The 13979-nt window shown below is 36.8% G+C and overlaps 1 protein-coding gene across 4 annotated transcripts in view; it reads left to right on the top strand.

Moving 5' to 3' along the window:
• acss2 (acyl-CoA synthetase short chain family member 2) overlaps positions 1-12163 on the top strand; it is a 117318-nt gene extending 105155 nt beyond the window's left edge. For all 4 annotated transcript variants that reach the window (XM_039735991.1, XM_039735993.1, XM_039735990.1 and 1 more), the window contains one exon: positions 5704-12163. In XM_039735991.1, coding sequence (XP_039591925.1) covers positions 5704-5822 — 119 coding nt within the window. In that variant the 3' untranslated portion in view covers positions 5823-12163. The remainder of the gene's footprint in view (positions 1-5703) is intronic.
• The last annotated feature ends 1816 nt before the right edge of the window (positions 12164-13979 follow it).

Genomic DNA, 13979 nt, shown 5'->3' with positions numbered 1-13979 from the left:
TGTTGAAAAATAACAATCTCAAGGCTACAAGGCCATGTCCAGAGATCTTCATGTTCCTTTGTCCACTGTGCGCAACATAATCAAGAAGTTCACAACACATGTCACTGTAGCTAATCTCCCTGGACGTGGACGGAACAGAAAAACTGATAAAAGACTGCAATGAAGGATAGTCCGAATGGTGGATAAACAGCCCCAATCAACTTCAAAACATATTCAAGCTGTTCTGCAGACTCGGGGTGCAACAGTGTCAGCTCAAACTATCTGTCGACATCTGAATGAAATGAAACGCTATGGCAGGAGAGCCAGGAGGGACCCCACTGCTGACACAGAAACATAAAAAGCCAGACTGGAGTTTGCCAAAATGTACTTGAGAAAGCCAAAATCCATCTGGGCGAACATCTTGTGGACAAAAGAGACCAAGGTAGAGCTTTTTGGTAACGCTCATCATTCTACTGTTTACAGAAAACGAAATGAGGCCTACGAAGAAAAGAACACAGTACCTACAGTCAAACATGGTGGAGGTTCTAAGATGTTTTGGGGATGTTTTGCTGCCTGTGGCACTGGATGCCTTGATTGTGTGCAAGGCATTATGAAATCTGAAGACTACCAAAAGATATTGGGCACAATGTAAGGCCCAGTGTCCGAAAGCTGGGTCTGTGTCAGAGGTCATGGGTGTTCCAGCAGGACAGTGACCCCAAACATACCTCTAAAAGCACCCGGAAATGGTTGTAGACAAAGCGCTGGAGAGTTCTGAAGTGGACAACAATGAGTCCGGATCTAAATCCGATTGAACACTAATGGAGAGATCACAAAATTGCTGTTGGGAGAAGGCGCCCTTCAAATCTGAGAGACCTTGAGCAGTCTGCAAAAGAAGAGTGGTCAGAAATTCAAGCTGAGAGGTGAAACAAGCTTTTTGATGGTTATAGGAAGCGCTTGATTTCAGTTATTTTTTCCAAACGGTGTGCAACCAAATATTAAGATGAGGGTGCCAATAATTTTGTCCAGCCCGGTTTTTGAGTTTTGTGTGAAATGATGTCAGATTTGCCTTTTTTTCTCTGTTTTTTTGTGTTGTTCCAATGCACATAGGAAATAAACATGTATATACCAAAACATTTGTAATTACAACAATTTTTGGGAGAAATGGTGCATTTTTTGGGAAAATTCCAGGGGTGCCGATAATTTCGGCCATGACTGTGTGTGTAAGGAACCAATTTTGTACAAGCAAATCATAAAGATTCAGATAATGTGCACCTATCCTCTCCTGTACTGTACTGTTGTATTATCACTGTTAGGTTACTAACATGGCCCTCACAACTGTGTCAAACAAGCAGTGCAGGATGAGACAGACCTTTCTCCTATCCACACGTGTTCTGAGCCTCGCCTGAAACATGCAAAGAAAGTGTCAAACTGATAAACAAATTTTAACCAAGACAGTTTTCTGTTTTTCTCTGTAATTATATTTACATAGGTTGTACCATTTTTTTGTCCAAAACAGAAACTGAGCTAAATATGCTATTTTCAGTTTCATGCCCCTAAAAAGACTCTGCAGTTTGGTTTCTCCGTTTGTGAAAGTTTAATCGTTTTTGGTTGTCCTAATGAATGTCACTAATGGTAAAGATTAAAGACTTGATACACAGACACATTTATGTAAGTATTCTTGAAATGTTGCTAATTAACACTGCTGAGAATCTGAGTGAAGAGTAATTATTTTTTTTTCTTTTCATATGTTTTTTCATTTACTGGACTGTTCATGTTTCCATTCTCTTATGTGTCTTGCCTGTGTGAGAGGTTATGCAATTATTTATTACTATTTAAGAATATGGAGGATACCATAAATTTATATAAGCTCATATTGAGAGTAGAAGAGAAAACATTAGCTACAAATTCTTTGTCATCCCAACAAGGTGCATATAAGGTATATTAGCCAGAATTAGTTCTGTTTTTTTCAGGGTCCCCACCACTGTAACAAAATCCCCTTCAGTATCAGATGCTTTAAGTAGCTGCTGTGCAAAAAAAAAAATAAAAAATTGCTGAATTTTGTAGTCTTTACACAAAGTTTTTACCTGGACAGACCAATCTTGTCATCCTAGGGTGCTCCTTAGTACTTAGGTGGAACTCATGCCGGAAAACTTAAGGATGCAGACATTTGAGAACACTGTTTTTTCTTCTGAATTAATGCTTGAAACATTTAATATTCTAACTTCTACAATTTAATTTTCTCATATTTTTATTTACACACAGATGGTTTAGAAAGTATTAATACCTATTACTTTTCTCTACACTTAATTGTGCTGTGCATTTAATTTTATATTGATAAATTTGCCATTTCTGCCTATCAGTCTACACTCAGTAACCCGTAATGAAAAAGTAAAAGTATGTTTCCAGGGAGGTTTGCAAATTTAAACTAAAATTTCTCATAAGTATTCAGACCATTAATACAGTATTTTATAGAAGTCCTTTTGGAAGCAAGTACTCCTTTGAATGTTCTTGGTTTAAGTCTTTACAAGTTTTGCCCACCTGGTTTAGGAAGTTCATCTCATTCATCCTGGTAAATCCCCTCAGGCTGTGTTAGACAGAATAAGGAGTGTATGTTAGCTGCCACCTTTGGATATCTCCACAGAAGTTCAATTGGGTTTAAGTCTGGGTTTTGGCTGGGCCACTCAAAGACAGTCAGAGACTTGTCCCAAAGCCACTTCAGTGCTGTCTTATATTTTGGGTTATTGTTGCACTGAAAGGTGAACCTCCACTCCTATATTAGGCCGTGTACACTCAAGGACCTCTCAGTATTTGGCTGCATTCATCTCTTCATCTGATCCAGTCTTTATGTCTCTGCTACTGAAAAGCGCCCCTATAGCATGATGCTGCTACCACTCTAGGTTACTTTAGACTTCTTCCATTTCACAATTATTGGGGGCACTGTGCTCCCAGGAACATTCAAAGCTTTAGATTTTTTTTTTTGCCTCTGCCCTGATCTGTGCCTCACCACAGTCAATCATGGAGGTGTATGTAGGATTTCCTTGGACTCAATGACCTGATTTTTGTCCTGACATGCAGCGTGAATTATGGGACTTTATATACACAGGTGTTTGCTTTTCTGAACTATGTATAAGCAACTAATTTTGCCACAGGTGGACCCTGATCAAGTTCTAGACATATGTCAGGTATAATTAAATCAAGCAGGATGCACCTGACCACAGTTTGGTGTGCCACAGCAGAATGGCTCAATACTTGTGTAAATGAGGGACTTCAGTTTTTAATTTTTAATAAATGTAAAGACTTTTCTGAAAACAGTCTGTCATTGTACAGTAGGTTATTAAATGTAGATTGATGGGCAAAAATAGCAGCTTTATTCATTTAAAATTACATTTTAATGCTAAATGTAGGCAGTGTGGCATAGTGGTTAAGGCTTTGGACTAAAAACCATGGGGTTGTGGGTTCAAATCCCACCACCGACACTGTGTGACTCTGAGCAAGTCCCTTTGTAAAAACCAAAAGAGATTTAGCCAATTACATTAGTTTGAGTAGCAGCATCGGCCAAATAAATAAATACAGAAAGTAAAGGGGTCTGAATACTTTCTGAATCCACTGTGTATGTATATGTATGTATGTGTGTATGTGTGTATATATATATATATATATATATATATATATATTTATATATATATATATATATATACTAGCAAACTAGAAGTAGTGTGTTAAAGAAGTAAAGAAAAGGAAACATTTTAAAAATAACGTAACATGATTGTCAAAGTAATTGTTTTTTGTATTTGGCGGCAGCGTCACGAAGTTGTTTTCGTCTAGCTGCATCAGAAAATGTACCACGATGTCTGACACGCCTCCTTTTTACTGTTTTCTCACAGCTTGGATTGCTGCTGTCATAATCGGTTTGAGTCTACACACACACATATATATATATATATATACATACCTGTGTACATCATATATACACACACATACATACATACACACACAAATTATATTTATATATATGTGTGTGTGTTTGTATGTGTGTGTGTGTGTGTGTGTGTGTGTGTGTGTGTGTGTATATATAAACTGCTCAAAAAAATTAAAGGAACACTTTTAAAACACATCAGATCTAAATGGGGAAAAAAAGTCATGCTGGATATCAATACTGGTGTGGACTGTGTAATGTGTTAGGAATGTAAGGATGCCACATCACTTGACAGAAATGAAAAATATCAACCTATAGAGGAATAATTCAAAGACACCCCAAAATTCAAAGTGAAAAAATGATGCAGCAGGCTAGTCCATTTTGCCGAAATTTCATTGCAGCAACTCAAAATCATACTCAGTAGTTTTATGGGCCCCCACGTGCTTGTATGCATACCTGACAACGTCGGGGCATGTTCCTAATGAGATGACGGATGATGTCCTGAGAGATCTCCTCCCAGATCTGAACCAGTTCATCGCTGAGCTCCTGGACAGTCTGAGGTGCCACCTGGTGGTGTTTGAATAGACCGAAACATTATGTCCCAGAGGTGTCCTATTGGATTTAGGTCAGGCGAGCCTGGATGCCAGTCAATGGTATCAATTCCTTCATCCTCCAGGAGCTTCCTACATACTCTTGCTGCATGAGGCCAGGCATTATCATGCACCAGGAGGAACTCAGGACCCGGGTGGTTGCTGGTGATGTGTAATATCTTGTCTCGGTGGCATTCTTTACGGTAAACACTAGTGATCAGGGTGGCATCATTATTTCTTTCGATGTAGATGTCCAGGAAGCTGATGTGTCGGTTAATTTCTTTTTCCATTGTGAATTGACATCTTTTGTAAATATTACTAAGAAAGGGTCAAAATAAATCACTGCTGAAGAACTGTCATCTTGTAGTGAAAAAATGAGAAACATCTGCCTTTTAATTGAAACAATTTCATTTAAAGTAAAACAAAACCCTCTTCAAAAAATATATATTTTTAACAAAAATACATATGCCACAATTGTTGGCACCCTGGCATTTTAATACTTTGTACAGCCTCCATTTGCCAATATAACAGCACCGAGTGTTCTCTTGTAACCTTTTATAAGGTTAGAGAATACAGAGCATGAGATAAGAGACCATTCTTCTTTACATAATCTCTCCAGATCATCCAGGGTCATAGGCCCTCTCCTGTGTACTCCCCTCTTCAGCTCACTCCACAGGTTTTCAGTAGAGTTCAGATTAGGGGATTGAGATGGCCATGGCAGAACTTTCATTTTGTAGTCAGTTAACAACTGCAGGGTTAATTTGGATGTTTGTTTCAGGTCATTATCCTGCTAGAAGGTGCAATGACGACCCAGAGAAATGTTGCTATCTTAAATTTCTGATTTTTAAAGATACATTTGGATTTTTTCTTTTTACCTCTTTGGAAACTTTGAAAAGTGTCATATGATAAGCCCAGCAAACAGTAACATCTCTCAAATAACAATGGATGCAGCATTAGGCTTGTTTGCTTGTGTTTGGTCTCGTTCTCTCTCTCCAGGGTGGATGCTACATCCCTTGCATATTATTTGTTTAGTTTTTATATACTGTGTGTGTGTGTGTGTGTATATATATTATATATATATATATATATATATATATATATATATATATATATATATATATAATTTGTTTTAAATAATCATGATATGCATAATTTTCTTTACATGTTTCACCTTACATTAAGTAGTATAAAGGGTGATCATTTTTTGCTTGTTTTCAGGTAAAATCATGCGGCGTGTTTTGCGGAAAATTGCCAGCAATGACAAGGACCTGGGTGATACATCCACACTTGCTGAACCTAATGTCGTGGAGCAACTTTTCCAGAACCGCTGTATCTAATATTCCAGCCCATTGACTTTATGCTGTCTGAAAAAAATAACATTTTGAGGGACTATATTTGTAAAAGGATGTTCTATTTACTTTGATCTTTGCAAAGTTGGTATTTGTTTTTGCAGAATTAACGAATGCCAGGTTTGTCTTTATTATTGATTTTCAAAATATTTTTAACATTTTGAGCAACAAAAAATACTTTATGTAATGAATCTTAACTCCAGCCATTTTTCCATAGCATTTATGTACAGTGTGTTCAAATTACATTTTTGTGGGTGGTGAAAAGGATAAGTTTGGTATTTTTAAAGTCAAAGTTATTTCTTCAGAAACATAGTATATATGCATTTGCGATGCAAAATCTTGTTCAAAGATTATGCCATTTCTATAAATTTAAAAAAATATCTTTCCTGCTCTCTCACTTAACAAAGGAAGGTATGGGGCAAGGAGGTAAAGTTTAAAAACTTACCAAATATGTCCATTTTCCCAGCCAAGACAGTTGTGAAGTTTTGATGCATGTCTTGCAATTACACGCACACATTGGTAAATGTTTTATACATGTAATTTTTTAACCCCCCCAAAAAATACACCAATATTATGAGATTCAGCCATTTTAAAAGAAAACTATCCGTGCAAACTAGTTCAGCACTTAGTCTTCCTGCAAAACAGTCTTTCACCCCAAAAAACGATACGACTTAAGGGGCTGAGTTTTGAGAACACTTTTTCTTCTGAATTAATAATTGACATGGTTAATATTCCAATTTAATAATTGATGGCCCCCACTTCTCATATTTATATTTACACACACAGTGGATTTAGAAAGTATCCATACTCCTTCACTTTCTTTACACTTTGTGTTATAGATTTAATTTTAAATAAATAAATTTTCCAGTTCTGTTTGGAGTCATGTTGGGTAAGTCTGTAGAAGTGCAGGCAAGATGCTTTTTAAATTTCTAGAAAGCAATTAACTTTAGTAATAATAATAAAAATAATAAACTTGGAACATAATTTTTCATGGAAAATGTTTGTAAATAAATAATTTTAATTTGAGAAATGCCAAACTTGACCTTTAAGACACAATAACGTTTTATTTGAAACATGTTTCCATTTGAATTTCACATTGTTGTTAGCGTTACTGTAGCTATCCAGTTAAAAAAAAAACGGTTGTAAGTGGTTCAAAACCAGTACTTTAATATCAGTCTTTGGTGAAGTTCATGGTCTGAAGACCAAGACATTTTTTAAAAGTAATGATTGCCTTCATAAACCTGTTGGGGGGTTTTAAAATTAAGTGATCAATTAAGTCAGATCAGTTTATTATTACCATTGCACTGTTCTCATTTCAATGAACATTTTTCAAATATTATACATTTACATAAAACACAAAGTACCTTGCAAAATGAACAGATATACTGTATTTCTGTTCATACTCTTCTGAAATTCTTGGTGTTTCTCAGGTTTTTTGAAGCGAATGACTGTGACAGTGTGCATAAATGATAATGTTATATGCTACAAAATAAGCTAAGGCCTTTTGCAAAGGAACAAAAAGACAGTTTGATTGTGGGGATCATGCTCCTTGAGGAAAATGTAAAGTTTTTAATTTAATAAACAGCTTTTAATTGCCTTGCTTTTTAAGATTCCAAAAGCTAAATTGCTTGTTTCTCTCAACCAGCTGAAATGAAAATTGTTTCCAGGTAAAGGAGATGTGTAATATTAAAAAAGGTCAAATGTGTCAGACTAAGAACACTGCCAAGCTTTATACTTAAGTAACATGTATTAGTAACAGAAATAGAGTTTTTAATTATAAAATTCTTTTAAAACCTCTGTTGTACATACAGTATGCCATGGTGCATGGTATTATCCAGTGGATCTGTCACTTGGTGATGCCCGTCTTCTTTGAAGTCCTGTTTCAGTGACAGAAGTGATCAGTTGGTCAAAGCAGCACCGACCCTTAGAAGACAGAGAAAAAAACAGAGCAAGATAGTCATGTTGATTGCCACCATTGTAATCAAAGCATAAAAAGTGAACACCCAATAATACAATATTTTAGAGTACAGTAGACCAACGGGGGTTCTCATATATTGGCAAGCAGATCATTGTAGAGTTAGTAGGCTCTGTAACTAAAGGAAACTGAATCACCTAAACAGCCTTACAGAGAAGCACTGCAATAATAAATCATGCCTAAGGTAAATGATAGAACAGAATGGGATGCTTTTATACCGATGAACATCCCAATGTTCCACTGGTAATGTAAGAAACTTTTATTTAACTTGTAAAACACAAAGCCACATTAAAAACAGGTTTTGTTAAGATAAAAATTGTTCTCTATTAACATATTCAAATTTGGTCAACAGACTGCCGTCCATTAACTCCTAAGCCATTAAAGCACTCCATGCCACTGGTAAAACTACTAACTGTCCCCTTCATCTGCCACCCTGGGTAATTATGCCATGGCTTACATCTGCTGTGCTGTTTCTGTGTGTATGTTCTCACTTAACCTACTAACTAAAGTCATAGAAATTGTAAAATGAAAAGAAAGTCCATGGCAGTTTGTTTAAGTTTAAGAAAGTAATGAATTATTTCACTGCCATCTATTGAAAATCATGCTTGAAACTGAACAAGCCATATATTTAGCAGCAGTTTATTAAAGTTGTAAACCTGAGAAAAATGGCAAGGCTATCATTTTTTGTGTGTTTACATATTTTTAGTGTGATGGTAGTTTGAAGTCGTCTGTTGTAAAGATTTAGCTACTTGTTAAGGCTCATGGAGCCCGACTCTCACAGCTGCGCAGTCTTGCTGCTTAGGCACTTGAAATAAATGAGGGTCAGTAAGGATGGATGGATGGATTTTTTTTTCTTAATTTTGTTTTTTGTTTTTTTTTAAGTTTTATAAAACATCAAGAAAGACTTTAACCTTTTTGCACTCATTTGTCAGGTTCTCTTGTTATCCTTTACACTGCACCACACTCCATATACAGCCTTTTGACAGCTAGCTTGTGCTCTCAGCAGTGATGAATTTAACTCGACTCACCAAATACTTTGACCTCAGGCAAGTTTCATTTACTAAACTGTTCTGCCTTACAATGGGAGCGGTTCAGAGTAGAACAGTTATTCAGGTGGAGGAAAACTTCAGAACCATTTTGGTTCATACAAAAGCCATATTTGTCACTATGGTAGTAGCTGGAGGGGAAAATACAAACTGTAATATTTACATTCTTCTCCTTCTAGGTATATGCATACGACTTGTATATCAGCTAGATGTGTAATCTTGCTTGACATTGTAGGTCACTGGCCATTTAAACAATCCCAAGTTTGCCTCAAAAAGCCAGTTATCAGTATCTGAGAAAAGTTTATTTCTGGTGATTTTAGCTTTGCTTTATTAAGGTTAATTATCTGAGACTGCTTTCATGGTGAAGAAAGGACAAGTTTTATGACTGCTCATTATAAAGAAATCAAAACCTAGAACATGCAAATCTTTTTCTTTTTAAATAATAGTATTCCAAAAATGCACCCATATGTTAAACCTTTGTAATCCGTTTTTATGGTTGAGATCGAGAGCTGATCTCGGCAACATTGGGCACAAGGTGGGAATAATCCCTGGATATATTACCAGTCTGTTTCGGGGCATACATACATACAGGCCACTCGATCACACATTACTGATTTAGAACCACAATTCAACTAAACGCACAAATGCTTTGGCTGTACAAAGAAAACCACTAAATCCCAAGCAAATATAGGGAGGAAATGAAATAAATTAAAAGTGCCAACCACTCTGCTGCCTCTACAGGATGATATACTGTATTTTACCTGTGCATTTTCAATTTGTAAAGAGAAAAGCAAATGCTAGCCATGTCTTGACATAAAAGATAATTTGGCAGCCCACAAGGTTATATTTTCAGTAGATTGACATCTGAATGTTTTGGAGTTTAAGAATCGTCAAGAAGTGGAAAACCTCCTGTGCACCGTACATGCTGTTAATGTGTGTGTGAACGTGTCCTGTCATTTTCCAGCCAAGTTAATCCAGACCAGGGTCGCAGGCTTGCTGCAGCCTTTCCCAGCTAGCATGGAGTTCAAGGACGTGTAAGATATAAAAAGGAGCAGTTTTCACCTGTGATCCACAATGGAGGTGCTTCAAAACGAACCTAGACAGTTGTTGTATACTCCAAGGATTGAATTTGTTGAAATTGCTGCTGTTTTTTCCATAAATTATAATCTTGATATATACAGAGTTGTAAGAGTTTTTTTTTTAATATTTAATCATTTCATGTTAGAAGTACTTTACATTTTCAGTAAAAAATAATGTTTTATATGCCATTCCAGTTGTAATAAAAATAAAATAAGTAAGTCGAGATGAGTGATTCCCATAGTTGGCTGGAAAGTAGCAATGTTGTTGAGAAGTGTAGTAACAGCTGGAGAAAGGACATCTTCCCCTTGAGTGAGATATCTCAGTTAGATTAAATAGAGAATGGGAACGGGGTGAATATTTTAGTAAGAAAGCAATGAAGTTGTCATTTTAAAACTGTGACCATCAATCAAGATGGAATTCTGTTGATTAATGGTGGAAGTACTAGGACTCAATACAATGCAATTACCAAAGCTTTGTAACTGTAAGATCTGTTACTTTAAAGTTTGGGTGGGGCAGGTTAAATGTTATATTTTTGGTTGATATTTATGTAGTTTTTTTTTTTTTAATGTTTGCCATTTGTTTATAAAGGGGTCAGTTTTGTAAATTGTAGATTTTCATTGAAGATTTTTTCTGAAAAAATATAGTGTGGTCAGATGCATTGTTTAAAAGCAAATGAATGAACAAACCTGGATGGTTAATCCTTCATTTTATACATACTGATGACGGAAAAATATCAGAATATTTTACAGACCTGTTTTCATGAGGTAGTCCCTGGTCACTTGGCTGTTTCACTCGTTTTCTTCTACTGCCCTCCTTCCACTTGGTGTCCGCTAATTCCATGCAGCAATTTGTTTAGTTGGCTGCATACCTTAAGCTACGTTTCTATTCAAGAAATGCCTTGAGAAATGAGATGACCAAACCTCAAGAAATTTTAGAAACTTAAATTGTGTTTTTACGAAAGAATCTAGCACACAGGAGAGAGCCTAGGTTCACTTCAGAATAGGTATTACCTCTCAATGTAATTTGTTAACGAACATAACCTGACATTTAGTGCTTTCAAATGAATCAATGAATCAAACTCGATTTTAAACTACTGATCTGTGCCACATTTTCCTTCGCTCTTTGTCTGATTGCTATTACACTAAGCTCTAAAGCACCCCAAATGTATATTCATTTGAGTGAAATAAGACGTTTTAGATGGAAAAGTGGATTCAGTAGTCAATGTCGGTTTATATTTTCCTTTTTTCCCCACATGTCCACTTTAAAAGTGTGCAGCTGAAATTCACATTGAAAGACAAAGCTGAGGAGTGACTTTTCAAAACACAAGATGAACCTTATTTATTCTATTAGGTGTTACTTGGCCAGATTATCTCACAGTCGTGTTCATACAATGCAATAATTGTGCAATAGAGTTATTCCTTTCAAAATGATACCAATCGTGCAGCTTAAGTGAATAGTTATATTTTAGACAATTTTTATAAAAGACCACATGTTTTGCTTCTGAAGCGTCGTCCTTTTTGCCTTGTGGTGGAAAATGTCTGATTCCTCAGCAGTATGTGAGAATATCCAGATAGGACATATATGTGGGTTTACAGTGGCAGCTATTTCTCTGCTAACTGGGTGCCAATAAAGGAAGAGAAGATTGTTGACAATTCTTGTACTTGTGGGGTACTTCAGTTATGTTTTCACATGAATCCACACAACTTAGTTTTACCACAGAATATGTATGTATGTCTGTATACTGCAAACTTGCGAGAATTAAAGGTGTTTTAAATTTAAGAATGCATATTGTCAGCTCTTAACATTGTGTTGAATGCACTTTGGTTTTTCTTTTCTAAATCCCACTATCAAGCTACAGTTAATGAATTTTGGATACTTGTCAGCTGCACTGCTTAATAGGTGGCATTAATACGTCTTTACTGTTTTTAGTAACAATACTATGATGAAGTCACATGTTTTTGAGATACACTAGAAAATAAAAAAAATATTGTATGTCCTCCAGCTATGGATTGTATGTCTCATTAGCTAATATTTGATTTCTGAATTACTGTTAATCATAATCCACATTATATTTTTTTCTTTTTTGTAGATGTATACAGATATTTTAGAAACATATCTTATCCCAAGGAGACCATTACTCTGTTTAAATGTGTCTGTTCTATTTGTGAATTTATTTTTTTATAGCTTACTCCTTTTTCTATGGTTTAAAATAAATTCTGCAACTCTAACACTTGTTTGTGTGTCAATATCTTTTTCTGTTATTACTGCAACATAAATGTCAGACTGTTCTTTAACTGCACACAGATTCTGTTCTGTGACCAAAAAAATGCAAGTGCTTTGTAAGAGCAGAACTGTTAGAAATATAATCAGATCCAATTGATATCATTCTTAAAACACTTCGGGAAAGATTTGTGTAAGTTGTACTCGTGACTAATGATACAGCTTTCAGGCATAAATATCATCTTATGATTTTACAACCTGTTGGGGGCTCAAGGTCACTGCGCTGTATTAACTACAATACTCACACATACTGAAAACATTCAAGTGTGCGTTAAATTGTGTGTGGCGATGAACAAAGTAAAGCAGAAGTGCTCAAATGGGTGGCTTCTGTGGCTGTTGAAACACAAGACATAGCTGACTAGGAAGTATCATGGTTTCTTGTGTCTGGCAAGCAGTTTTTTGTTATTTTAATCTTCAAAGCTAAAGAGTAAAAAGTAGTGGAAGTATGAAAAACAGAACAAAAGATTTTAAAAATAAATATAACATTTATAAAGTAGCTGTATTTATCCTTGTAGAACAGGGTCAGGTCAGGTTGGACAGTATGCACTGGTATAGCGCATTGCTGCACCCACCACACGACAGTTGGCAACCCCTCAGGCAGACACTCGGTCCAGTCCAACTCTCCGGAAATGACCCTCTATCTGGTGCAGCCAAGTATTACATGGGTGTCACCTTGGCCTGGCCCAGCCACTCGGGATTCCCAATAATGAGGATCCTGCAAGCCTGATGACCTTCATTGAATTGTGCCACATGGCCGTAGTGCCGTAACTGACGTTCCCCCACAATGCAGGTAATGTGCCTCATTCGGGACTCCATGAGCCACTGCTCATTCAACACAAAGTGAAACCAATAGTACCCAAGGATTCTCTGAAGAGATACAGTGCCAAAGAAGTCCAATCTTCATCTCAGTTCACTGGATAGTGTCCGTGTCTCACAATCATATAGCAAGACAGGAAGCACTAGGACCTTTTGCAGAGATATTGGGAGTGCCACACACCCCTTTCCAGCGACCTCATGACCCCCCATGCTCTCCCAGTCTGTCTACTGACTTCATAGGAAGAGTCACCAGAGATATAAATGTCACTGCCCAGGTAAGTAAACCTCTTGACAAGGTCGACGCTCTCTCCGCAGACAGACGCACTGCTGATGGCTGTGCCCAAGAAGTCATTAAAGGCCAGGATCTTGGTTTATATCCAGGACACTTTCAAGCCCAGACACTCAGAATCCTCACTCAGTCTCTCAAGAGCCCCAATCAGAGCCTCCATTGACTCTGTGAAGATCACAACATCATCAGCAAAGTCAAGATCAGTGAATCTTTCTTCATCAACAGATGCTCCTCAGCCATTAGACACCATGACCTTGCCCAACACCCAGTCCATGCAAGCATTAAACACAGTAGCAGCAAGAACACACCTCTGACGAATCCCAGAATTATCAACTGGGAAAAACTCGGAGATTCTACCTCCACTCTGCACATCTGTCACAGTACCAGTGTACAGGCCGACCATGCTATCCAGCAACCATATCTTAGTGTGCTTGCATGAAATCAAGAGTCACAGATATCTTCTTAACAGGGTACCAACATGATGGGTAGATGCATTTCTAACGTTTTTCATGTCTTCCTTGCATTTTGATGACCTGTTGCATATGCATACCTTTGTTCATCCTTTTGGCACAAGCAAAACCAGTTTCTCCTTGAAATTCACCATTTGGGGTACACAGCCACCGTGTCAGCCACGCCGCACAGTCTTGAATATTTATGTC

This window comes from Polypterus senegalus, chromosome 14, assembly GCF_016835505.1.
Source record: "Polypterus senegalus isolate Bchr_013 chromosome 14, ASM1683550v1, whole genome shotgun sequence".
Taxonomy (NCBI): domain Eukaryota; kingdom Metazoa; phylum Chordata; class Cladistia; order Polypteriformes; family Polypteridae; genus Polypterus; species Polypterus senegalus.
This window is presented reverse-complemented; position numbering and strand designations above follow the sequence as displayed.